This window comes from Danio rerio, chromosome 17 (assembly GCF_049306965.1).
Source record: "Danio rerio strain Tuebingen ecotype United States chromosome 17, GRCz12tu, whole genome shotgun sequence".
Classification (NCBI taxonomy): domain Eukaryota; kingdom Metazoa; phylum Chordata; class Actinopteri; order Cypriniformes; family Danionidae; genus Danio; species Danio rerio.
In genome coordinates, this window is record NC_133192.1 from 1410001 (window position 1) to 1437669 (window position 27669).

Sequence of the window (27669 nt, forward strand, 5' to 3'; positions counted from 1 at the left end):
AATGTCTTTACTGCCATATTTATCGTTATTGAATAGTAACACTATAATAACTGCACACAATATTAGCGAATAGGTCATTCCTCATTAGTTAGGCAATAACTCTACATCAGTGGTTCCCGAACTTTTATAACTTGTGGCCCTCTAAACCAAACACATATGTTTCTGCCAGCCCCCCTAAAATGTGGCAGGTTAGTAGCTTCTGTTAGTAACAGAAGAAATCTTTACTGAATAAACTGCCAATAATTTTAATGAATATGTAATATATATGTATGATTAAACTAGTGCTGTCAGTCGATTAAATTAATCGCGATTAATCACATTTGTAAAGAAAACAGACCTTAAACGCGCCAGTTTTTGCATTGCATACAGTTCGCCGAAAGCTCTTGGGCTTGTCCCAGGTTACTGGCAAATTAAAAGTCCCATTAGCAAGCTTCGTCGCACTCGCATTTCAAAATAAAAGTCCGATATAAGCAAAATAAGTTAAATATTAAACTTTTTTTAGTTTTTTTGATCTCACTCTCACTGAAAATGTTCCCCACCAGTTAAGAAACACTGTTCTAAAGTATGGCTGTATTTCACAAGGATTCTGACACAACAACGCGAAGCATACACTTTCATTGCGTTTAAGGAGGATACACGTCAAACTTAATGAAACATTGGAGGGCGCATGCTGAAAGGCATCGGAATGCGCTGTCTTTGACAGCTCACGACTTCATCTCACACTTTCTGAGTACATTTACATGGACACCAATACTCCGGTTTAAAAGACAATACTCTGAGTCGATCATGTAAACAGCGATTTTTGATTACCTTAAAGGACCACTAAGTCTCGAAATGTGGAGGTTTTCCTTTCCGTTCGCCATGCGGTATCAAAATCCATTAAAACAGAAGTCGAAAGCTAAAAATGAAGCACCCGAAATTGCATGAAACTCCGGAAAGCCTGGTGATGCCACATTAATGGTTTTATACTGAAACTTGCCTTCTAAAAGTGCTTCCTTGGTCTTATCCATATTTCTTTGCATGTTGAACACACGTAAAAAAAACCTGCAACTTCGTTAAATGCATTTTTTAATGCGTTGATTATTTCAAATTAATAGCATGCGTTAACACACTAATTTTGACAGCGCTAGAATGAACACAACAGATCAACAAACCCAGAGAGATTCAGGATGAAATAATAAGAGAACCAATATCCTGCGCTGGGCAGATGCCATAAGCAGGTAGACCGTCAGCGGATCAATCAGATAGCAGGCAGACAGATTTATTCGACTGACTAATTGATTTATTTATTAAATATTTGCATGTGTCTCCTCCAGGTGATGATCTACGAGCTGGCGGATTTTGTTCAGGGGTTTCTGACCGAACACAATGTTCCTCCATCCAGCTCTTTCCATGAGGAGATGCTGAAGAACCAGCGGCGCCAGCAGGAGCGTCTGGCTCTGGAGGAGCAGGAGAAGATTGATCAGCGCCGCAGACTGGAGGAACAGATGGTACGGCACTTATAAGAGCTCATGAAGCACCTCAGTGAAGATGTTAGCATCAAAACCCATCACAATGCAGCAGTAATCCACTATCATGTGCTGTTTTTGATCAGTTTAAGTGGGTGGGGCTAACTGTAGACTGAAGTATACGCCCACTGCTGTGATTGGCTGACAGTTTTGCATACTAAACAGAGAAGCTGTCTTTAAAATAAGCTGATTTCAAAGGACTTCTGAAATTTACAGGCTAAGCTCTATGATTGAAAATTAAGGGAGTTTTGCTTTCTTCCCTCATGACCCTTTTAAGGTGTACCTAATAGGGGACAGATATTAGTGTGCAGAATCACATGACCTTGTTCTTATTTTATTCAAATGTTTTCTAAAGTTCATTTATAATGTAATTAAGACTTTAACCCTGAAAACCCCTCGTGATGCAGCAGTAATTGAGTGTCATCTGTGCTGCTTTTGAGCCTCATCAGTTTCAGTGGGCGTGGCCAACTGTAGACTCCGAAGTATACACCCACTGCTGTGATTGGCTGACAGTTTTGCATATTAACAGAGCTACTCAGGCAGTGCAGTAGTAGTGGCCGTCAATGTTAAGAGGAGGCGGAGCTTATCCACTCTATTACATCATAGATCAGAAGACTCCAGAAGTTGTTGTGTTGCCATCAATATAAGCTGAGTTTAGAGGAAACCGTGCAGTTCTGAATCTTGTTTTTAAAGCACTCTGAGCTCCTAAATTGCTTTTTCAGTTTATGAACATTTCAATACAGCTTGCATTTCAGTATTTTATGGACAATACATGATTAAAGTGTGTGGTGTTGTTTTCATCAGAGCTACACATTTATTTTTAGTGTTGCTGTGCTTTTAGTATGTGTCTGCATTTCTCAAACACAGCAAAATGAGATCCTTGCAGAAATTCAGAGGAGAGAAGATGAGAGGAAAGAAGAAAAGAGAAAGAAAGAGATGGCCAAACTGGTGAGATCCTACTCTGTTTTACACAAACATATATATATATTATGGGTGTAACGATTTAGCGTTGTACGATTTATGGCAATGCAAAAATGTCACAATATGCATCGTGACGATTTGATTACGATATGACGTCCGTTTTCTCTTATTAGTTGAGCTGTTTGCACGCTAGCTACGTTCCACCTGCTGTCTCACGTGAGTTCAGATTACAGCAGCAGTAATGTTAGCAGACCAAGATGAGTGGAGCTGAAATAGAGGATGGCCCATCCTCTCAAAATCAGACGTCTGGCAACATTTCGGTTGTCCAGTCATTGCTTTAGACTCTTCCGCTTTTTGACACGCATACTGGGTCAATCATAGCCGAAGTTTTAAAGTCTTCACAGTGATTTACACACTTTGCACAGCGACATGGATACCTCCTAATGGTGTTGAAAGAGTCACATACTGTATTTATAAGGTACAATTCACCCTAAAATATCATTCTGTCTTCATATAATGATGTATTGGCGGCCGCAAAATCACACATGACGTGAGCTGTTACTACAGAGGGCGGACTATGATAGACGCGCGCGTCTGCTTCAGTGAACAGAACCTGCAGGTTGTGACTCACATTCAGCATTCAACACTGTGACTAACATTCAACCTTCAGTTTGTGGAACAGAGTGATCGTTCAGGAGCTGCGTGGGAAGAATGAACAGCAGTGGAAATGAAACCGAAAGCGTGCACATTATTTAAACAATCATATCGCATTTTAGAGTTATGATTACGACGAGCATGAACTCTTTTGAGTACAGAGGTACACAAAAATGCACGTCAACATGATACACTTGATAGCCCCGACATCAGCGACGCCGAAGAAATAGTAAACCTGCCTAAACTGCTGAAAGAGCACGACTGTCCTGTGTAATGAAAAGACGGCCACCCTGTCACTCATCATGCCCAACATGAAGACAGCCATCCATAAAAGCCTCTCAGACAGATACACATCAGTTCAGGATTATTTTATAGAACTGCTGATTACCTGGAAATGTGGATTTTTTTTGCGCACACAAAAAACGCAAGTGACTAAGCAAAGCCTTAAGCTCTTACTGTTAAATTCAATTGAATTGAATCATTTCAATAATATTTTATAAGAAGTTTTTAAATTGTTTTATTTTCCAGAGACAGGCCTGTTTAATTTATTTTCTTTAAGAAGGTTTAACAAGTTGAAACAAAAGAAATAAATAAAAATTAGTTTACTTGGTAATTAAATTTTTAAAAATAAAATTTGCATTTAGTTTAATTTAAAATTTTTATTCCAAATATCGTGATACATATCGAATCGTGAACACTATATCGTGATACACATTGTATCGTGAGCTGAGTGTATGGTTACACCCCTACCGGCGACCGCTGCAAAGTGCGCTTTAATGTTTGGATGGTCAACCGCATGGTACGGTAACCTTATATACTAGACATGCGGATGAACCCGTCTCATACAGCTGAGAAGACACTTTGTAGAGAGCAATTTAACACAACTGCCTCTAGGAGTCGCCAATGGAAATAAAACAGACACGCACAAAAAATGTGCGTACGCCTGCCATGAAGCTGCCGTGGAGCTGCGCACATTCCCACGTTCAGTTCATCGTTAGTAAATCCAAACATGAGTGATTCTGAGCGCGAAACCTGGCGTATGCAAAGTTTTTGTGCGGGTCTCGAAAAAGAAAACAACCTATGCAGTTTGGCAGTATTTTGGGTTTCGACCGAATGAGAAGGGAGACGTGGTAAATACGAACTAGAGGCTGATGTTTGTGTGTTGTGTTCAGGAGCGTCAGGAGAGCTCGGTCTCGGTTCCTCCTCCTCCTCCAGAAAGACAGACGTCAGTCTCCTCAGGGTCTCCAGTGGATTCGTCTGAAGTGAAGAAAACTCTGGTGAACAGACGCAGAACCACATCCAGCAGCAGACACAGGTCTGATTCACCTGCGTTTACATCTGATATATAAATATATAACACTGATCTTTCTCAAAATATTTAACATTGGAATCAGCTTTATAAAAGGTGAACACTATTACATTGAATTATTACCAATATTATTGGCAATCTTGTGAAATTAATACTCTTTTTTTCAAATATTTTCCCATGTGCTGTTTAACAGAAGATTTTCTTCAACACATTTCTAATTATAATAGTTTTAATATCTTGTCTCTAATAACTGATTTATTTTCTCTTTGCCATGATGACAGTACATAATATTAGACTAGATATTCTTCAAGACACTTCTATACAGCTTAAAGTGACGTTTAAAGGCTTCACTAGGTCAATTAGGCAAGTTATTAGATAGCAGTGCTGTGGACAACCTGCTCAAATAATAACTCAAATAAGTTTCATTTGGTCATTGAATAGACTTACAATAATCACAAATTCCAGGAATAATTTACTGATATGCATAAGCTTACAAAGCAAAATAAAAACAAACATCCTAACCCCAACCTGTAGGTATACAATACAGTGAAAATCAATACAACGTTTTAGTTGCAATAAATTTGTTTGGGGAAAAGAATTCCCAATGAAGTGACAGAAAAAAGGCCCCCACTCTTTTTTCTCATCAGCTATCAGTGTTTTAAAAGGATAGCCAGTGGACATGAACAGTCTCATTTTCTGCTCAGTAGCACATTATATTCTCCATCCCAGTTTGCACTATTAATGCATACATTTGCACTCAACCTGCTCCAGCCATTATACTGTTGTTTGCACATAAGCCGATTGCACTAGGCACTTTTTTGCATAATAAGCACTAGGGGTGTCAAAATTAATCGTTTCTTTGGTGCACTGCGATGCAGACACGGACAATTCGGTATCGGTTCAGCATAAATATTACTGACGTCATTTACCTTATATGCGCTCTGTCGCGAGGGAGGCGATCGCGAATATTTACAGCGCTTTAACTACTTAAAACTCATAAACTGTGCACAATTTCACTGTGTGTGTTTGCTGGATCAGTCTTTCACTGACATACAACAAAAGCCCCTATTTCACTGAGATCGAGAGAATGAAAGTACTCCATTTCTCTCTCTCGCTCTCGCTCGTCTCTGTCTCTCTCTCTCTTTCTCACACACACACAGTGACCCATTTGACCTGCGGCCATGGCTTTGCTTCTCTTCGGCTGTTTTACAGCGTTACTTTTGGATACAGAAACGAGCGCGTGTCTGCAGAGTTTTCTCCACCGTGTCTATCATGCATCAGCTGTGATCGCCGCTGCCGCCCGCCGCTTATCAGTGTCACTCATCTGTGAAGAGCGCAGCGCTCAACAGCCAATCGCAACCGTTTTTGTTGAGGGTGTGACCAATCAAAGAGGTGTAAGAGAACTAGACAAGGATGAGAAAGTGAGCGGGATATTTATATTTGTTTATATTATTCGCTCGTTTTGTTTAAAGTTACAGCTTATATTTCTGACTGTTTGTATTAAATGACAAAATTGCATTACAAATAGTATATAAATATCAATATATTCATACATTTAATACAAGAACTGCTGCTGTGTAGAAAATATAAAACTGTGTATGGAAAGCATCGTCAATGCACCGTGATGCACCGAAATATCGAATTGAACCGAATCGATGGCATGATAATCGCAACCCAACCGTGAGACTAGTGTAGGTTCACAGCTCTAATAATCACAATTTTAAGAACTACTATACATTGTTTACATCTGTTTACATTACTTAACTATCAGTATTATAAATTATATGCATTCATAGATATTTATATATACATTTGAAGTCAGAATTATTTACCCTCCTGTTTATTTTTTCCATAATTTCTGTTTAACGGAGAGCAGATTTCTTCAACAAATTTCTGCACATGATAGTGTTAATAACTCATCTCTAATAACTGATTTATTTTCTCTTTGCCATGATGACAGTAAATAATATTAGACTAGATATTCTTCAAGACACTAGAATTCAGCTTAAAGTGACAGGTAAAGGCTTCACTAGGGTAATTAGGGTAAAGTTAGGGTAATTAGGCAAGTTATTGTATAATGATGGTTTGTTCTGTAGACTTTCGAAAAATACAGCTTAAAGGATCTAATAATATTGACCCTAAAATGGTGTTTAAAAAATTTAGAACTGCTTTTATTCTAGCCAAAATAAAACAAATGAGACTTTCTCCAGAAGAAAAAATATTATCAGACATACTGTGAACATTTCCTCAATCTGTTCAACATCATTTCGGAAATATTTAAAAAAGAAAAAAAATTCCAAGGGGGGCGAATAACTCTGACTTTAACTGTATATACATTTGATAGTTATACTTCCGTCACTTCTGTGTATATATGTGTAACTATGTGTCTGTTATGTGTATGACTTCACTGTGGACGGCAAAGTAAGAATTTCATTGTACAGGGAAACGTGTTTCCTTACTGTGCACATGCCAATAAACAAATTGAATTGAATTGAAATCTTCTGAAGTTGTTCAATTTTGCCTTTTAAAAGATATCTGGCTCGTTCCAGGTGCAGAGTGGATATCAATTCTTGAAGCCATTGTTTAGCAGTTGGGGGATTAACATTTTTCCATCACAATAATAGCAACTTTTTGGCTGTTATCAAACAAACTGGTAGGAATTTCTGTTGTGCACTGCTCAATGAATTTGTATTGTCAGAATGTCCTAGTATAATAAGCATTGGGTGAGGATCTACATGTTGATCAAGGACATCTGAAAGCACTTTAACCTCCTAGGGCTCAGTGCACACATACGTGGACGGCACATTTTGAGCTCTTAAGTGGCTATTTAAAATACTTTGAATGTTTTATATTTTGTTACAGACATGCAGTGTCATCCTGCAACTGTATTGCAGCATATGAAATGTCCCAAACACTATTTTAACTGTTCAAAATGGTAAAAAAAACAACAAAAAAAGTGTTTACTCTCTAATAGTCAAAGCAAGTAAAAAAAAACTATTCTATGTTAAGGGCCATGAAACCCCCTCGTTTCAGCAGGGTGTTTTCACACCTCTACTTTGAAAAAAGCCAGAAAAGTGGGCGTGTCCAGCTTTGTTTAGGGGGGAGTGTCGGAGGAACTAAAGTGGGAGGGTGTGGGAGTGTCTATTTGGGCACGCGCGAGTTTCAGGCCCCGTTTACACTAATGCGTTTTAGTTTAAAAACGCATAAGTTTTGCTACAGTTACGCCATCCGTCCACACTACGCCGGAGTTCTCGAGCGCCGAAAACGGAGCTTTTTGAAAACGCTGGAGAGGCCGTTTTCATTCTGAAACGCTGCTGCTCCGTCTCAGTGTGGATGGGGAAAGACGGAGACATCTGAAAACGGAGGCGGGGCTGCAAACGTTCGCCTATCTGATTGGGGCTTTTCCTCAATATTAAGTAGCCCACACACAGTTCAGTCTCGCATCCTCTCCTTGTAAGTTAAGACTTCAAGTTTGATCAAGGCTGCAGTCTCTTCTTCTCAGTTTGATATGGAAAACATACCGAGGACACGGGTAAATCTTCAAAGGGAACAGTGTACTTTATAACTTCATTCACATCACCTTGGCTACGTTGTTTCACTTTCTCAACAATAAAATGTAAACATGATTTAAGGAACTGCCTATTTTCTTTTTAATATTAGCAACTAAACAGACAGCAGAAATGTTGAGGCGGCATATATGAGCGTCATCTTCACTGTGTGGATATTTATAACAAAACGGAGCCGATAACAACTGCCTCCTTTCAATTTCAGTGAAAATACGAAACGCACCCTCTCTTCTGCTGAATATCAGTTTTAATAATCGATAATTTTAAAAGTATAACATACAATAAGTTTATACATTGTAGGAAATAAAGACGAGCGATCAGTCAATGTACCTGGATTAATCATTAACTTATCTTTGCGCTTAACCAAAACATGTTACCCGTAACTTAATAGATGTCAATGACCAAAGTCAGGGAATATGTCGTTAGATAAAGACAACAACATGAATGAAATATCACATTTAGCAAATATAGTGAGATTAGATCCAGCGGGAGATGCGTGATGAGCAGTCCGACAAGCATAGCTCTCATCTGGGTAGAAATGCTGGAGCGCTTGCCCGAGAGTGTGTGTGTGGTCACGTGATGTGCGTTTTCAGCGTTTTGGTGTGGACGGAGAGCAGTTCAGAAACGCTGGGTAAAACGCGAGTGTGGACGCGGATCGTTTTCATTCTACAACGCCGTTTTAAAACTAAAACGCACTAGTGTAAACGGGGCATCAGAGTCAAAACACACACACACACAAACACACACGAGGGAGAAAGTGACTGTGTTTACATGGACATCTGTAGTTGAATTATTTGCCAAATGAATAAATGGTGGACTTTAACTGCAGTTTGGCTCTTTCATTCAGGGAATTCATTCATGCCCCTCGCGACAAACGAGATATTTGATTGGAGGATCTGCTCTAAGCGTGTATTTTTCATGCAATGTTTGATACCGCACGGCGAATGAGAGAAAAAAACCCTCTGCATTTCCCGGAAACTTAGATGCACACGGCAGGTAGCGTCAGAAAGCCGCGTGTGTTATTCCGGTCACAAAATGCGGTGAAAATCCTACACGAGGTTAAAGTTTGGTTGTGGTGCTAACATGTTTGTACTCGGTGCAATAGTTAACTTAGTTCGATACGAACAAACTGAATAAACAAAGAGCACTGGTCACTCACTTACCAAATCTGTAGAGACAGGACAATCACCAGCAACTAGAGCCGCGTCTTTATTAAGAGGAGACTACAAGCGAATCCGGATCTCAGCGTTTGCAGATGAGAACAGCTCTCAGGTAAACAATAATCCTCCTTAGACACGTAAGTTATTGTTGTCGAGCGTCGCGTACACTGTTAATCCACACGTGACTCCAGCTGCGCTCTCACAGAGAGAAAATGAAAACAAAACTTCACTGCAGCAAACTATAAAAGCAACACTTCACGCTTGTTTTGCCAACACAACGTGGCGTCTCTGTCGTCTAAACACTGTGACAGTGTTGCTGATTGGTTTGAACCAAGCCTTACTCATGCATTAATGCAACACACTGTAAGACGTAATAAGACACACTCTGGCACAGACGTCCAGTCTGCACGCTGGAATACACGCTATTATCTCATGACCGTGACGCAGCTTCAAAAATTCGTTTCAAACCGGAAGTACGAATTTGCTTGAAATAACGCAAAAACAACCAATTTACACTTTTTAGTGAAATATAGGTGTCCTAATAGTGTTTTTAGCAGTGTGGGACACATATACCACTGTCAACAGCTCAACACATGTGTTCTGGTGTTTCGTGACCCTTTAAATATGCAAACAATTTTTTGGGGAAAAAGTGTTTATGTAAATTGAGTCCACAAGTCCACATATATGGACATCATTTTTCTCTAAAAGTACATCATATTAAAAGATGATCCTTAGATTTTTATTCTAATTCGGTTCCAATAAGCCCAAATAGCAAAGAAAAACAAATGCATGTAAAAAACAGCTTGGGCCTCAAGAAGTTAAAAACTCATTCCAGAATCCCTGTATTTTATGGCAGAATACAAAACTGTGAGCTAAAACCTATTATTTATCCTAGATATATTGGGGGAAATCCTATGTAATTTCTTTTTGGAGAAATGTAGCCTATGTAGGACTTTAACCCACTGTGGAAGCTTCTGTCACCAAAACAAACTCCTCGTATCTGTGATGCATACCTGGCAGTAAAGCTCATTCTGATTCAGATTCTAATCCTTTGTCGTGAATGATTATTTTCGCAGTAGTGCTCTGATTACAGCAATCATCAAGCATATTATTGTGTTTTGTTTTGTTCTTGTAGACGGGACACGTATAATGAGGATAACGCGCGTCAACAGGAAGTCCTTCACTTCAGCAACAGTTCTCTGGGAGAGGTGGTCGTGCAGCGAGGAAAGTGCATCGGTGAGGCTGCTGATGTGGGTTTGTGATTTAAACAGAGAGTTAATGGTAACACTTTAGTTTCAGTCACAATTAACAATGTCATTAAAACATCAGCCACAGCCGGATCACCCTGCAGCCCAAGACTACTCACTGAAGCTAAGCAGGGCTGAGCCTGGTCAGTGTCTGGATGGGAGACCACATGGGAACACTAGGTTGCTGCCAGTGGTGTAAGTGAGGCCAGCAGGGGGCGCTCAACCTGTGGTCTGCATGAGTCCTAATGCCCCAGTATAGTGAAGGGGACTCTATACTGTCAGTGGGCGCCGTCTCTCGGATGAGATGTTAAACTCCTGACTCTCTGTGCTCATTAATAATCCCATGGCACTTCTGGTAAGGAGCAGGGGTGTAACCCCGGTGTCCTGGGAAAAATTCCTTCAATCGGCCTTACAATCATCCCCATCCACCGAATTGGCTCTATCACTGTCTCTCCACTCCACCAATAGCTGGTGTGTGGTGAAGCACTGGTGCTGTTGTCCTGTGGCTGCCGTCGCATCATCCAAGTGGAGCTGCACACTGGTGGTAGTGTGGAGACCCCCCTCATGATTGTGAAGCGCTTTGGGTGTATGGCCATACACAATAAAGCAACCATATAAATACACATTACTTATATTAACTAACACTACTAGCTTAATAAACTAGCTGTTAGTGAGGTAGAAGTTGAGTTTAGGTTTTGTTTGTAGGGGCCGATCACACTGAACACACTTCTTGCATTGAGAGGTGCCTTTTTTTAATTGTTTACTAACGGCCACGACCACTTATGCGCCCTGCGTGCCTCGTGTTTTAACCGCCTGCTGCGTTGCGCACTGTCAGGTGCATTTTTGTTGTGATATTTAGTCACAGAAATTGTTGCGAGAAGCACCATTATTGACATTTTGAGTTCATTTTATGCCATTAACTGGATATGGGTTGTTGGAGCCGTACGTTGTACAGTGGCATTTATCCACTAGGTGTCAGTACGGTACTAGATAACTGTGGCTTCACTACATTGAGGAGAGCGTTGGTAGGAAGCACAGTTTTTGACTACTATATAGAAGCGTGGGTCCCACTTTATATTAAGTAGCCTTAACTAATATGTACTTACATAGAAATTTTGAGTTTGTTGCAATGTACTTATTGTGTAAATACATGTATTTACTGTGTACTTATGCTTGATTAAATGCATGTATGTAAATACATCTGTAAATAACTTTTGTAACTACATTTGCAAATACACTGTTGACCATCCCTTACACCTTAACCCACCCTTAAACCTACCCACACCACCAAACCTGTCCATAACCCAACCTCTATCCCAACTCAAAAGCACCACAAGTGTTCTCAAATACATTATAAACACAGTAAGTGCATTGTATTTATCTTTTTTGATGCAAGTACATAGTAGTTAAGGACACTTAATATGAAGTGGGACCGAAGCGTGTAATATAGATTGAATCTGGTTGATTTGGAAAATAAATAAAGATGTTTTATTTTCATGTATCTTGCCTACAGACTCTAACTTTTACGTTACAAGGATTATATAACAGCATAATAATGCATAAACACTTGAAAATACTTATCATTCTTAAGGTTATTTAGATTGTATAATTTGATGTTAAAAATGTAAATGTCCTATTAAATGTAGTATTAAATATACTGTTAGGTAAATGTCCAATTCTAAACTTTGACAGTGGTGAGGTTGTGGTGAGCAATATTACTGTCATTTTGTGATCACTTTATGCCACTGATTATGTCATTGTAAAATGACTGTAATGGTACTTTGTGAATTTGTAAATGTATATTGCAATGGCATAAATTATTGTGGTCATCTCCAAGTATTGCGCGATAAGTCAATATGTTGATTATTGTGACTTTTATTGTCACATCATCAGCAGCAGGTGTGCTATGATGAGTGAAAAGCTTAGGTGCTGAATCCAGAACTGTATAAACTACAGACAGTGCAAATACAGACAGTGATATGTACAATGAATAGGTGTCCACATGGTTGTAGGCAGTGTTGTTTCAAGTATGGATTGGTTAAAGTGCAGTGCATGCTACATATTGATGGTGTGCAGTGAGGGGTATGGAAGAGTGTGTGTGTGTTAGGGTGTGTTAAGTGTTCATCAGCCTGATAGTCTGAGGAAAGAAGCTTTCCTTCAGTCGGCTGGTGCTTGACCGGATGCTGCGGTATCGTCTGCCTGAGGGTAGCAGAGAGAAAAGTCTATGGCTTGGGTGCATGGCTGGAGTCGCTGATAATTCTCTTGGCTTTCCTCATGCACCGCCTGGTGTAGATGTCCTGGAGGAAGGGAAGCTCACCTCCTACTACGCATCCAGCAGTTCGCACAATCCTATGTAGGCCTTTGCGATTGCTCCTGGTGCTGTTTCCATACCAGGTGGTGATGCAGCCAGGCAGGATGCTCTCCACAGTGCAGGTGTAGAACGAGCGGAGGATGTGGGGCTCATTCCAAACCTCCTGAGACGCTTGAGGAAGAAGAGGCGTTGTTGTGCCTTCCTCAGCACTGCATCTGTGTGGGCAGTCCATCTCAAATCCTCAGCGATGTGGACTCCAAGAAACTTGAAAGTGCTGACCCTCTCCACTGGCGTCCCGTTGATGGTGATGGGGGTGTGCTCTCTCTTCTCTCTCCTGAAATCCACCACCAGCTCCTTGGTTTTGTTGAGTGATCTTGGTTTTCCTCACACCACTGTGTCAGAGTGTGCACCTCCTCTCTGTAGGCCGTCTCATCAGAGAGGAGGTGCACAGTATGACGCAGATATAAAGTATAACATTGCTTCAGTTTAGAGCAAGCGGCAACCTCCCGCTCTCTCTCAGGAGGCCAATACGGAAGTAACTAAAACTGCAATTCATCCGAAATTCCGCTAGTCCTGGCCGCTTCTGGCTCCAAAACAGAGCAAATTTCAATTGAGCCCACTGTTAGAATGGCCAACTTTACAGCAGAGGTGTTTACAGCCTGCTACATAAACAGATTTTGGTTAATACAGCTAATATTACCCTTCATGACAACTGTGAGGGGGTGAATTTTTTTATAACTCATCCGTTTCCTTTATATTAAGTGATATTAAGTTTGCATAATTAAGGGCGTGGCCACTTGATTGACAGCTTGGTCTCGTTGGTCGCCGTCACGTCACCTCAGCTGAATCCTGCAGATTAGCCACTGAACTCGGCATATTTATCGTATTTCTGTGTTGTTTTATGCGGCTTTACACAGTCGACTGCCTTTTGGACTTGTTTCCTACAATTATTAGATGGCATGGCATGCTGAGTGCACTTAATTGTGCTCACAAACCATTCACGTGGCCTCCGTTTCCCATGTGAGTAAAGTTATGTCCTTACATACCATCTCTATACATGTATTTGTTTTATTTAAGATCATTTATGGTTTATATTTATATTTAGAGCTGTAATACACTCCAGAATCTGTCAGATTGATTAGCTGTAGGCTCTAGATCAGTCATCTGAAGCGTTGTCATACAGTGTTATGCTGGAGTTCATCAATAGTCTCACATTAACACAGACTATATCTGAAGTGTTTGGAAGTAATTCGCGTTTTCCTCCTGTTGAAAAACGTCATAAGAACAATGTTTAGTGGCTCAGTGTGTTACAGCAGTGTTTTTAAAAGTCTAAACACTGTATTGATATAGTGTACAACCAAGCACAAGTGGTCAGAACACAAGCGAGTCGCAGGTGATGAAGTATTAAGCGTTCTCCCAAAGTAAAGTGTGTCTGAACCAGGTCCAAGCTAAATTCCAGTAGGTGTCTGTAGCTCCGCTCACTCTCCGCCTCTTTGCCCTTGTTTGGTATCCCGCCGTGGGTGTGATGACGCGCAAACAAAATGGCGATGGTTGGCCGCGCCTACTTGTGGCTTCTTTTGCGCTCTTCAGAAACCTATGGGTGACGTCACAGATACTACGTCCATATATTATACAGTGTATGGTTTAGAGCAGCAGATGCTTTACATACTGTATAGTGTTCTGTCCAATGGCTCATTTGCAGCTGGTTAGGTTATTTTTATTGACTAAAACAGCACAAATATCGGTAACACTTTAGTTTAGGTCACAACTCATGCTATTAACGACTGGTTTACTACTTGCCCATTATTAAGATATGAACTGTTGATTTGTAGTTATAAAGTATGATCTCTAATCTTACCCAAAATCCTAAACCCAACTTCTAGTTTACTAACTATTAATAATCAGCTCATCAGTGGTTTAGATATGGAGTGTTTTTCTAAGTTGACGAGGGGTGTTTTTATTCTATAACACAGGAAGACAGCGTCCTATAAATGACACCTAAATGTGCTGTTCCTCCGGCAGGTGAGAGCGAGCGACTGGGCCGCAGTGTTTACTACGCCTTTAACTCCATATCTGGAGATTTCGCAGTGGTCTACGAGTGGATCCTGAGATGGAACAAAACCATCGGGAAGTTCTTCACCAGCCAGGAGAAGGAGAAGATCGAGAAATGCAAAAAACAGGTAGAGAGACAACCTTCCATCACAGCAGCCTTCAAGGGGAACTATTGAGCAAAGAATCACTTTTATAAGGGCTTTAAACACAGTTGTGGGAATATATCCAGCCTCTAACGGTAGACATGAATTAATTGTATTTTTTATAATCATACAAAGAATACCGTGAAATTTTCCTTCCTCTATAGACCTTTTACGCAAAAACCGGAAGTACGTCAACAACGTGTAAACCCAGTTCCGGTATGAGTTTTTTGGCGGAGAAAAGGCAGCTAGAGTGTTTTCGGCGAGCCTGAGTTGTCTTCCGAAGTTAATTAAATAAGTAATTAAATACATGCAATTAAAATAGGGGAGAGCGGGGCAGAACCTAACACAGGGCCAGTTGTAACACACTTGTTTTAAATACTTCCACACATGCTAGTATGATAAAACTTTGTGTATTTACTACATGTCACAGCAATAAATTGTTTCATTATTAAAAAAATAAAATAAAATTATTTTATTAGTTGAGTTTCGTGAACAGCTTATATTATTAACATTAATTTGTTCAGGTAGATATGCATAACGGTACACACAGGTGACTAGCGTTAACTAAATACACTATGAACAATCTTACCTGCAGGTGGGATAGAGGTAAAGCTGGTTCTTATTTGCACATTCAGACTTTCCCTTTATCAATATAATTTATTTTAGGTATTATTTGCAAACTCTAAATAGCGAAATCATATTAGCAGCCAATGACTATCAAAGTACAGCATTGTTCACAGTCAAATAAACACTGTTAATGTTTTTTTTTAAGTCATGTTTGCATGGTTGTTTCGATCGAATATTCAAAGTTACATGGTAAATAATATAGAGACTTCTAAATAAACGAATGTGTGAATATAAAACCAACTTTACCTCAATGCAGGTGGGTGTGTCACGTAGTCGTGATCCATCCTTGCTGCCTTAGCCACCGTGTCGCTATCTTCACAGCATAGCCGTTTAGACTGACGTTTGTAGGTTCTGTCATATACTGACTCCCTTCTCAAAGGAGCTGTAAAGTTGTTCCAAGGAAATAAGCTCGGGACAACACCACTCTTCAGGCGGCAAATGACGCAGCCACCGCTGTAATCATCCGGAGCGAAGTGCCGGCTGCAGACATAGGTGCTATCTGTTTTACATTTAAAACTATGCCCTTCCTCTCTTCAGATCGCCTGTATCCATTTGGGTTTCAGGTTTGGATCCACAGGAAAAGAATGAAATGAAAGGTAGGGCTGTTTTTTGTTAGAAGACGAACAGCCTGGAACACAACAGAAACTGCGATTCTTCGACTCTGCCATTTTTCGTATCTGCCGCTATGAGAACAGGAAGTTCTAATGCACTACATTGACGTATTTCCGTTCGAAAAATGCGGAAGTGCGTAAAAGGTCTATTGAACATCACTCTGGGAAATTTGCTTGCGTTGCCATGATGACACTGTGTTACAACCCCTGGGCAGTCTAGGGAAGTGGGGTTGCACACTTGATCAAGGATTTTGTTCAAACAAACACTCAAAGAAAATTGTACTCAAAGTAATGACCACATACAAGAATTGCTGTGCAAATAAAGTGATTTATTACAAGTGGAGATAATTGAAACAGTGAGTGAGCTATTTACAATATTTACAATTCACAACCAAAACAAAACATAAATGAGAAAGACTGGCTGTGGGTGGCGCTAAAGCAAAGAAACAATCAAAACCAAACAGTCTTACTAGTATCAAATCCCCGCTAATCTAGTCTAATAAACAATAATGTGGAAAATAAATCTTCAACGTCCAAGACGTCTTACCTAATCTGCACTAACTATATACTTAACCAAAAATACACAGGTTGGCACTCACCCCCTTCCCTAGTGTATCTCTAGACCACAGGTGTCAAACTCAGTTCCTAAAGGGCCGCAGCTCTGCACAGTTTAGATCCAACCCTAATTAAACACACCTGATCAAATTGAGTCCTTCAGGCTTGTTTGAAACCTACAGGTAAGTGTGTTGGAGCAGGGTTGGAACTAAACTGTGCTATCTGTGTGTATCTACCAGTCTTTCTACCAAACCTCTGTAGGGAAACATGAGGAAAGGGATTGAATGATTACACGGGTAAGAACAGGGGTCCGTTCTTTGTACGTGGATTACTCAGTTAGCTGGATTTGGATATTGACGATTTGACACGATTCAGGATCGTTTCGTTCTTCAAAGCTGATCTGAGAGTTGTTGTCATAGCAACAGTTCTGCTAGGTCAAACCTGATCGGGAGCAGGTTCAATTCATATAAACAGGATTAGATCGGCTCAGTTCAAGCAAAGATAATACAGAAAGTATGTTCCGAATTCTGATATTTTCTTACAGTAGTAGTTATATACACTTGGGAAAATGGTACATATTTTTTAACTATATATATAATTATATAGTCATTATAAAATAAATTAAGTTATACATATTAATAAAACATGCAATCTGCACCCTCGAAATGAAAGTACAAAGACTGCCACCTGCTGGTGCACAGAGAAAACTTATTGATATTAACTTTTTAGATCGCTTTAGTACAATTTGTGTATAATAGAAATGCAGAATATGTGACTTTTTTTTAAAGCAATAATACATTTATGCAGTCATGAACATGTTTTGATAGTTAATATGCCAGTGATTTGATGCTTCACAAAAGTTGCAGACGCCTTTACCAATATCAAAATGCTTTTGTAAACAACCAGTTATTCTTTACACCGATTAAAAAACGGCTACTATAATAAAGAAAATCTTCTCTAAATGTAGAACTAAATACACTGATTTGCATTGAAATACATGATGAATACTCTTGACACATGAAAGTGTAAAGCCTGCAGCTCACAACAAATGTGGAAGGTTATTGCGTATCATATTTAACAAGCCGTTTACTGCTAATTTGATGTAATTTTGCTCACATGGATAATTGAATATTAATCAGATGATGTCATCACGCTGCTGTGCCGTCAGCCAATCGCTGCATTGCTGATCATGATTTCGAGGATGGATAGATCTGTCCTTCACAACACACGCAGATCTCAGATCAGTTCATCCAGACATTCTAATCTGATTCACGAACTTGTTTGAAGAACCAAGTTAGCGAGAGATCAGTTATCAAGATTAAAAGATCCAGGATCTGCCAAATCATCTTAGATCATTTAAGCGAGGTACGAAGAACGGACCCCAGACAGTGACTAAACCAAAATAACAACACAGTGTAAATAAAGGATAAGACGGACAATATATCACAACAAAACTGAACAAAAATGCGGATATAAACACAGGTTCAATCAAGCGAGCAAAAAGCACCAACAAGGTGAGACAACAAAGACTAACAAACTGCTGGCAGACAAAAAATATATAGTAAGCTGGAGTAATCTAATTGGCTGAAACTGGAACAGAGTTGTCACAGAGGAACCAATCAGCATAAAGCAGTGTCAGGATTGGTTGCATCAAGTGGATGTGAACCAGCCAATCAGGAACAGCAGTAAGCAAAACAAGGAAGTGAACTGGAGTGATAAAAAGAAAAACACAATGAGACACATAATAATACAAACATAAATAACCAATACGTGCTGGCACGTAACACACTGAATAATATTAGACTAGATATTCTTCAAGACACTAGTGTTCAGCTTACAGTGACATGTAAAGGCTTCACTAGGGTAATTAGGGTAAAGTTAGGGTAATTAGGCAAGTCATTGTATAACAGTGGTTTGTTCTGGAGACAATCCAACACTAATATTGCTGAAGGGGAGAATAATATTGACCTTAAAATGGCTTTAAAACTATTAAAACTGCTTTTATTCTAGTCCAAATAAAACAAATAAGACTTTCTCCAGAAGAACAAATATTAGAGGAAACACTGTGAATGTTTACTTTTTTTCAAAAAAATATTTGAAAAAAAGTTATTGCATAAAATCTGATCGTCATTCTAATTCTGACAGTAAATGTAAATAAATGCATGCTGTAATTGCAGATTCAGGGAGTGGAGAGCGAGCTGAACTCTCTGCTGAAGCTCCAGCATCCTCATCTGGTGCATTATCAGGCCATGAGCATCAGTGAGAGCGAGGACAGCCTGACGGTGCATCTGCTGGCTGAACACGTGTCCGGCTGCAGTCTGGCTGAGCGGGTGTCCAGCGGGTGTGCGGTGCCGGTGGATGAGCTGCGGCGACACACACAACAGCTGCTCAGCGCTCTACATTACCTGCACACTAACTCAGGTCACACGATTACGCTTCATTTATTTATTTATTGATTAGGGCTGCACAATGCATTGCAACATTTTTGTTGATGTGATGATAGTGTATGCAATATACATATTGCAGGTGTGCATGATGAATGATATGTATTCTTTTTTTAATTTTATTTTTTTATTAGAATATGCAAAAATCATGCAAATACAAGAAAACATCAACAGATAACAAATACAAAGCAACAAAACAAAAACAAAACAAAAACATCAACAATATAGTCAGGTACTGGTATGTGCGTGAGTGTGTGCGTGTGAGTGTGTGTATGCATGTAAAGGTAACTTGGCGGACAGGTCAGAGTACATACATTAGGAACAATAACAGTCAATAAATGAAGCAAGTGTCACAGATATAGATAAAACATATAGAAAGAAACCAGTCAGAGGTAGGGAGTAACAACAATGCTTATTAATGTATGATAGTAAAAATGAGAGTAAAAAGAGAGAAAGGACAACAGTAATAACTGACAACAATAATAATAAATCACAAGTGCTACACCAACTACTACTACAGAAAGTTACTTATATTACAACTACTACTGCTTCTACTACAGCTACAACCACGACTACTACTACTAAAGTGTCTACTAATACTGATACTACTACAACGACTACCACTACTGATAGTACTATTGCTACAACTAATACAACAATGTCTACTGCGACTACTACTACTACTACTACTACTACTACAATCACTTCTACTACATCTACATCAACAACATCTACTACTGATATTACTATACCAACAACGACTACTACTACTACTACTGTAACGACCACACCATTACTACTTCTGCTACTACTATACCAATGACATCTACTACTACATGAACTACAACTTCTATAATCTCCGTAACAATTATTATTATATATAATGTGTATTCTACACATTTACATTTAGCAACGCTTTTGTCAAAGCAATTTACAAGTAAGGGGGCATTCAGTGATTCAACAAGATGAGGCAATACACAACAAGTGTTGATTATACAGAGGAGCTGTTAGTGTTTAGAGAATTAAGTGCTGGAGTAAGGAGGAGTGTTTTTAAATAGAGTGGGAAATGTGTTTTTACAAAAACAGCCCACTGACCTGGAAAAAGGGTTGTTTTTTGAGATGGGGAGCGATTGTTAGCAAGTGTCTGGTCCAAATGTGCAAAACAGGTGCAAGTGTTGATTAAAGTGTCAGAGACATGAAGTGTGTTTACTAAGGGTGTCACGATCCTCCAAATCCTCGATTCGATTACATTTTCGATTCTAAAGGCACGATTCGATTTTCGATTATGAATAATTAATTAATTAATGACCAATTCATTATTTGTAGCCTACTGTTTAAACTACCTGACCTGCATGGTCTTTGTTTTACCCATAAACAAATCATACAGTAAATGAATAAAGGCAAGATACACACATAATTACCACCTGTCAATCACTTTTTCTGCGGGACTCGTGAATAGGCAGTGATCTGTGTCGTTATAATGGCGTCGGTAAAAAAGACGCACAACCAACAGGAACCAGCCAACAGTATCTGAGGTGTTCGCTAAAATGACTAAGTACAAGTGAGTGAAAGATTGAAGCAGTCCTCTGACTGCCTGGACCTGCTGTCTCGAGCGCATGGCTGTGTGTGCGTCTGTGTCTGTGTGGTCACGTGATGTGCATTTTCAGAGGTAGAGAGGAAGGAGGGCTGCTCAGAAATGCTACACGCCACTGTGGATGTCAAATCGTTGTCATTCTAAAATGCCATTTAAAAACAAAGACAGTGTAAACAGGGTCTGAGTGTGTACTTTTCGCCAGCGGATTTGCAACGTGGGCGGGTGGAGGATCGCGATGCCGGTGTTGTCTATTGGAGGAACCGTACGTAATACGTACATAGCAGAGCTGTGTGTAAACTGTGTTTTTTTTTGTCGACAACACGAACGTTGTCAACATAACTCACTGGAAATCCAAAATGCTTCCACACCGCCGACTTCATTGAAAGAGGAGAGGGTTTAAGCTCTGTTGACGGGTCTCCTGCTTCTGCAGTTTAACAAGCACTTCAACAAGCCTGTTTTTTTCCCGCTTGGCAAGCCAAGCTGACGTTGTAACAGTTTTCCTGTTACTATTTGAAATATCTACCTGTAGTAGCTATCTCACCCATTAGAGGGCGATCTAGGTAGTAAGTCTCCAATCTGCTTAAAAGGAGGTAGAGAAGAAGCAGTAGGCAGGAAGTATGGTGCCTAGCACATGGAAAGGCTTCTTCACTGCGCTGTTGTTTGTTGATGCCCTTATTTGAGGAACATTTTTGTTCTTATATCTCAGATAGGGTTTTTTGGTATCCACTTTAAGTCATCAAAACAGGACCTGGACAATCCATCCTCATATCCACAGACTTTTTCCATCCACTTTCCTACTGATTCCGTGGCCAGCCATTGATGAACTGTTTGCTGAACTTGATCTTTCATGTGATTCACTTAAGGACTGTTGGTATCTTTTTTGGATTGCTATAAATACTAGATTCAATGAGAAAGACACTTATCGAATGCTTATTTCTGTCTAATAGTGATCATTAATGAGTTGACTGCTGATCATTTCATATCCCCAGTGTGTAACAATAATTATTCATACCTGCTGTCATATACATTTCTAAATACACATGAATCTCTGAAAGTTGTTTTGTGGTCTCTCAATTTCTTTAATGTAGCTTCAAAAAAAAGTAGTTGTTACATATTTGGCGCCCGAACAAAAGACAAAATCTGATTGAATTCTTGAGAGATGCATTCTGCTTTCTTTGAGTCATGTTTTTGTTAATGTGTCTATGAGGCCATAATTTCAAAAGTCCTAACATTACACTCTATTTCAGCATTTTAAAGTTGACATTATTTGAAGAGCTTTAGTAGCTTCAAAATGGCTGCCTTGGCTAAAGAGACAGAGGGTGATGATTCTTTGTTACCTGATTATTCTTCAGAGCCTTTCACTACACATCGAGAGCCTATTCAAGACCTTATTCATTCTCTCGCTAGCTTGTACTTGGAAAATGAACCTGAAATTGGTGAACAAGAAGAAGGGGATTTTGATGATTCTTTGTTACCTCCTCCACCTCCTACAATTGAAGATGATGATAGCTTGTTAACAATGATTATGGCCACACGAATGCATAAAGTTGAAAGTAGGGTTGAAGCATTTGAAAATTCATCTGATGTTCGTTTCAAAGACATTCAGCATCAGCTGAATGAACAAAGTAATAGGATTGCTGTCATTGAGAGTCAGGTCCAGCACATGCTAAAACAGTACCAAGATCACCCCATAGATGTACAACAGCTCGAGAATTCGTTATCTACCATGTTAAAGAAGGAGTGTACCCAAGTGAAAGATACTTTAGAAACAAAGGTTCAAGAGTTGGGGCAAGCAATTATGGATTGCCTGAAACGGAGGGATGGACAATTGAAATCATTAATCCAGCCTTCTGGGTGTGCAACGTCTACTCCACACTTCAGCCACACCCTATTAGACCATGGATCTTGTCGTCCTGTACATTTTAAGACTCCTATCAAGCTAGAGTTTCCAAAATTTGGGAGTTTAGATGGGGAAGACCCTATTACATACCTGGAACGATGTGATGAATATCTGGCTGTACAACCTTTAAATGACTCTGAGATCATATCCATGCTTCCTTCTGTATTGACACACACAGCTAAAGACTGGTGGGTAGCCGAGAAGAAGAGGGTAAGAACATGGACACAATTCAAGTCTGTTTTTCTTCAATCTTTCTTAGCAGATGATCATGATGTTGAAGTGGAAAGAAGGATCAGAGAAAGGAAACAAGGGGTTGATGAAAGTATTCGAACATTTGCCTACCAGTACAGAGCATTATGTCTGAGACTGAAACCTTCCATGACAGAGCGTGAGATTCTCCAAGCGACACTACGGAACTGTAACCCAAGAATAGCAAGCATTTTAAGAGGTACTGTAACTACTGTAGATGAGTTGGTACGTGTAGGAACACTTATAGAAAAAGATATCAATGAAGAAAGATCATTTTGGAGACAGAGGCACCAAGAAGCTAATGCAAAGTCCACTGAGGGTAATAAATTTTTTAAGGGCCGACAGTCGAACCCTCACATAGCTGTATGTTCTGATAGCAGTAAAGGATCTCCTGTCACATTAACATTGCCCTTAACTATTAAAGGTCATCAATATCAAGCAATTCTGGATACTGGGAGCACTTACTCTTTAATTCAAGAGTCCTGCTGGAAACGACTAAAGTCAAATCATGAAGTTTTGCAATCGAGTAGAGGACAGTCCTTTTCTCTTGCAAATGGATGTGTACAATCAGCCTTGGGGAAGATAGCTTGGCAGGCTACCATCCACGGACATGACTATCCTATCAGAGCATATGTAATGAAAGATTGTGACTTGGCTTTTCCTGTTTTGTTGGGCCTGGAATTTTTGAAGATGTCTGGAATCACAGTCGATTTTAGAAATTCTTCCTATTCTTTACCTGAAGAATATGGGGTAATCCACTCCTTCACCTCTTCCTCCCCTTCACCAATAGTAAGTCTGCACCTTGCACTACCTCTAATACCAACACCTTCTACTGATCTAACCATTATAAAGGAGTTAGTGGATCGAGCTGATGTCTCTAAAGCCCATAGACGTCAACTAGAAGGACTGATGCTTGATTGGCCCACTGTATGCACTGAAACTTTAGGTCAAACCAACTTGATTCATCATCAAATCCATACAATTGATGAAATTCCTGTGCGAAAGAAGGCCTATCCTGTTCCAGTCAACAAACAGAAGTTTATAGATGAGGAAATAGCAAGAATGCTTGACAAAGGCATTATAAGACCTTCTGTATCTCCATGGGCATCACCAGTTGTACTTGTGCCTAAAAAAGATGGCAGTACCCGCTTTTGTGTTGATTATAGAGCTTTGAACTCCAAGACTCCTCTTGATGGGTTTCCAATGCCTCAAATTCAGGATATCCTTGAGTCCTTGTATGGAGCAACCATATTTAGCACATTAGACCTCAAATCTGGCTACTGGCAGGTAAAAATGGATGAAGACAGCATCAAAAAGACTGCTTTTGTCACCAAAAATGCCCAATATGAGTTTCTTCGTCTTCCTTTTGGCCTGCGAAATGCTGCTGCAACCTTTCAGAGGCTCATGAACAATGTTCTGAGAGACTACATGGGAGAGTTTTGCTTTGTCTATCTTGACGACATTGTGGTTTACTCAAAAACCATCCAAGATCACTTTCAACATCTCAAGCTACTCTTTGCAAAATTGCAAGACGCTGGTTTAACACTCAATCTCAAGAAATGTTCTATGTTGCAGAGGACCATTACTTACCTAGGACATGTTGTTTCTGAGGAAGGAGTACGGACTGAAGACACTAAAATCAAAGCAGTTCAGGATTTTCCTGTCCCAAAAAATCTCAAAGAGGTACAGAGATTTTTAGGTCTTGCTAGTTGGTACCATCGGTTCATTTCTCACTTCTCAGAGCGAGCTGCTCCATTGTATGCACTGAAAGGTAAGAATGCAATCTGGAACTGGACAGTTGAATGTCAAAATGCCTTTGATGATCTCAAATATGCACTACAACGAGCACCAGTATTAATGCCCCCGGATTTCACCAAAGTCTTTAGAGTGCAGACTGACGCCAGTGACATAGGACTAGGAGCTGTATTGACACAGGATTTTGATGGTGCAGAACACGTCATTGCCTATGCTTCACGTCTTTTACATGGAGCAGAAAAATCATACTCCACTGCAGAGAAGGAATGTCTTGCGGTCGTGTGGGCTGTAGAGAAGTGGAGGCAGTATTTGGAAGGACGAAACTTTGAAGTACTGACGGATCATTCTGCGCTGACTTGGGTTTTCAATAACCCTAAACCATCTTCACGCTTAACCAGATGGGCATTACGACTACAATGTTTCAGTTTCCTGGTCAAGTACCGTAAGGGGTCCTGCAATGTGGTACCTGATGCCCTATCCAGAGGTATACCAGGGCAAGAGGTTGTAGGTCATATTGCCATCTGCCAGGCTAACAAGACTGATCCTAATTTGCCAGTCAGCTGGGATGAAATTGGGAAAGCTCAGAAGCTTGATTCTTCTTTGCAAGCTCTATGGGAAGCAGCTAAGCAAGCCACCACAGATTCCAGCCGCATTGCTTATTGTGTACAGAATGACTACCTCTTTCGCAGGGTGCCTAACAAAGATCAAGGGTGTGTTTACCAACTAGTCATCCCTGCATCACTGAGAGAACAGTTTTTACACTTCGCCCATTCAAATCCACTGAGTGGACACTTAGGAAGGATGAAAACCTTGAAGAGATTACTTGACAGTGTCTATTGGCCTGAAATCCGTAAGGATGTTTGGAGCTTTTGCACCCAGTGTAAGACTTGTCAAATATATAAACCGAGAATCTCGAAACTGTCTGGATTGTTGCAGTCAACACCCGTAGTAGAGCCTGGCTATATGCTGGGAGTGGATCTAATGGGTCCTTTCCCAAAAAGTAATCGATCGAATGAATTCTTATTAGTCTTTGTGGATTATTGCAGCAAGTGGGTGGAACTTTTTGCTTTAAGATCTGCAAAAACTCACCTCATAACTAACATCTTGACAAAAGAGATGTTCACTCGATGGGGAACTCCAGCATATCTCGTCTCTGACCGCGGCCCTCAATTTACAGCCCAATTGCTCAATGAGACCTGCAAGCGATGGGGAGTAGTTCAGAAGCTCAGTACTGCCTATCATCCGCAGACCAACTTAACTGAGAGGATAAACCGAACCCTAAAAACAATGTTGTCCTCTTATGTCCATGACAATCACCGGGACTGGGATAAATGGATCCCTGAGTTCAGGTATGCCATTAACTCAGCATGGCAGGAAAGTACGGGTTTCACTCCAGCTGAAGTTGCTTTGGGACGTAAGTTGAAGGGTCCTCTAGACAGGCTGATCCAGAGACCACCTAATCCAGACCATCTAGCATATAACACCCTTGAAAGGCAGAAAGCTTTCCTTGAGCAAGTGATTGCAAAGACCAGCCAAGCACAAGAGAGACAAGGAAAATACTACAATCAACGTAGAAAACCAAAGTCCTTTGAGGAAGGAGATTTGGTTTGGATCCTCACACACCCTCTGTCTCGAGCTGCAGATTCCTTTATGGCCAAATTAGCTCCGAAATGGCAAGGTCCTGGCAAAATTGTAAAAAAGGTAAATAATGTCAACTACAGAGTGGTAATGCTTGATAAACCCAGTCAATGTGATACTTACCATGTGGTAAAGTTGAAGGAATTTTATGGAACTGTATAACTCTTTTCTTTAGGGGAAGGGGTGTGTAACAGTTTTCCTGTTACTATTTGAAATATCTACCTGTAGTAGCTATCTCACCCATTAGAGGGCGATCTAGGTAGTAAGTCTCCAATCTGCTTAAAAGGAGGTAGAGAAGAAGCAGTAGGCAGGAAGTATGGTGCCTAGCACATGGAAAGGCTTCTTCACTGCGCTGTTGTTTGTTGATGCCCTTATTTGAGGAACATTTTTGTTCTTATATCTCAGATAGGGTTTTTTGGTATCCACTTTAAGTCATCAAAACAGGACCTGGACAATCCATCCTCATATCCACAGACTTTTTCCATCCACTTTCCTACTGATTCCGTGGCCAGCCATTGATGAACTGTTTGCTGAACTTGATCTTTCATGTGATTCACTTAAGGACTGTTGGTATCTTTTTTGGATTGCTATAAATACTAGATTCAATGAGAAAGACACTTATCGAATGCTTATTTCTGTCTAATAGTGATCATTAATGAGTTGACTGCTGATCATTTCATATCCCCAGTGTGTAACAATAATTATTCATACCTGCTGTCATATACATTTCTAAATACACATGAATCTCTGAAAGTTGTTTTGTGGTCTCTCAATTTCTTTAATGTAGCTTCAAAAAAAAGTAGTTGTTACAACGTGACATGGGGGCGTGGCAGCATCAACGATTCTCGAAATCGTGACACCCCTAGTGTTTTCTGCAGGTGGTTTGTCAAGCCCACTCACCTGTGTAAGGATACCAGGGAATCCTCCATAGTCCGGGTGGTAATGGGAAGATCATTCCACCAGTGAGGAACAGTGAATGAAAAGGTTTTGGAAAGTGACTTATAGGCTCTCTGCAATGATACCACAAAGTTGTGCTCACTTCACAACCCGGCGCTCACTTACCCTGTTTACCTAAATTTGACCAATCATATGGGGCTTAGGGTTGGGCGATCTCGACCGATTTGGCATCGTAAGATGTTTAGTGTGAAACATCGCTATGGATGATGGCATTGTGGTGAAATTAATTATTTATGAATAATTAATTGATTCATAAAAATTAATTATTTGTAGCCAACCGTTTTAACTTGCTGACCCGCATGGTCTTTGTTTTACCCATAAACAAATCATAAATAGATAAAGATAAGTTACACACAAGTCACCACGTGTAAATTACTTTTACTGCAGGACTCTGGCGTGAATAGGCAGAGTGATCTGTGTCGGTATAATGGCATCCACAAACTTGGTTGATAAAAACGGTGCACAACC

The 27669-nt window shown here is 40.0% G+C and overlaps 1 protein-coding gene across 4 annotated transcripts in view; it reads left to right on the forward strand.

Moving 5' to 3' along the window:
* eif2ak4 (eukaryotic translation initiation factor 2 alpha kinase 4) overlaps positions 1-27669 on the forward strand; it is a 113202-nt gene that overhangs the window by 7368 nt on the left and 78165 nt on the right. For all 4 annotated transcript variants that reach the window (XM_073927947.1, XM_073927948.1, XM_073927945.1 and 1 more), the window contains exons 4-9: positions 1317-1490; positions 2376-2456; positions 4256-4398; positions 10254-10354; positions 14699-14856; positions 18842-19085. Coding sequence is in view for 2 of the 4 variants with exons in the window: in XM_073927945.1 (XP_073784046.1) it covers positions 1317-1490; positions 2376-2456; positions 4256-4398; positions 10254-10354; positions 14699-14856; positions 18842-19085 (901 nt within the window). In the remaining 2 variants the exon portion in view is untranslated. The remainder of the gene's footprint in view (positions 1-1316; positions 1491-2375; positions 2457-4255; positions 4399-10253; positions 10355-14698; positions 14857-18841; positions 19086-27669) is intronic.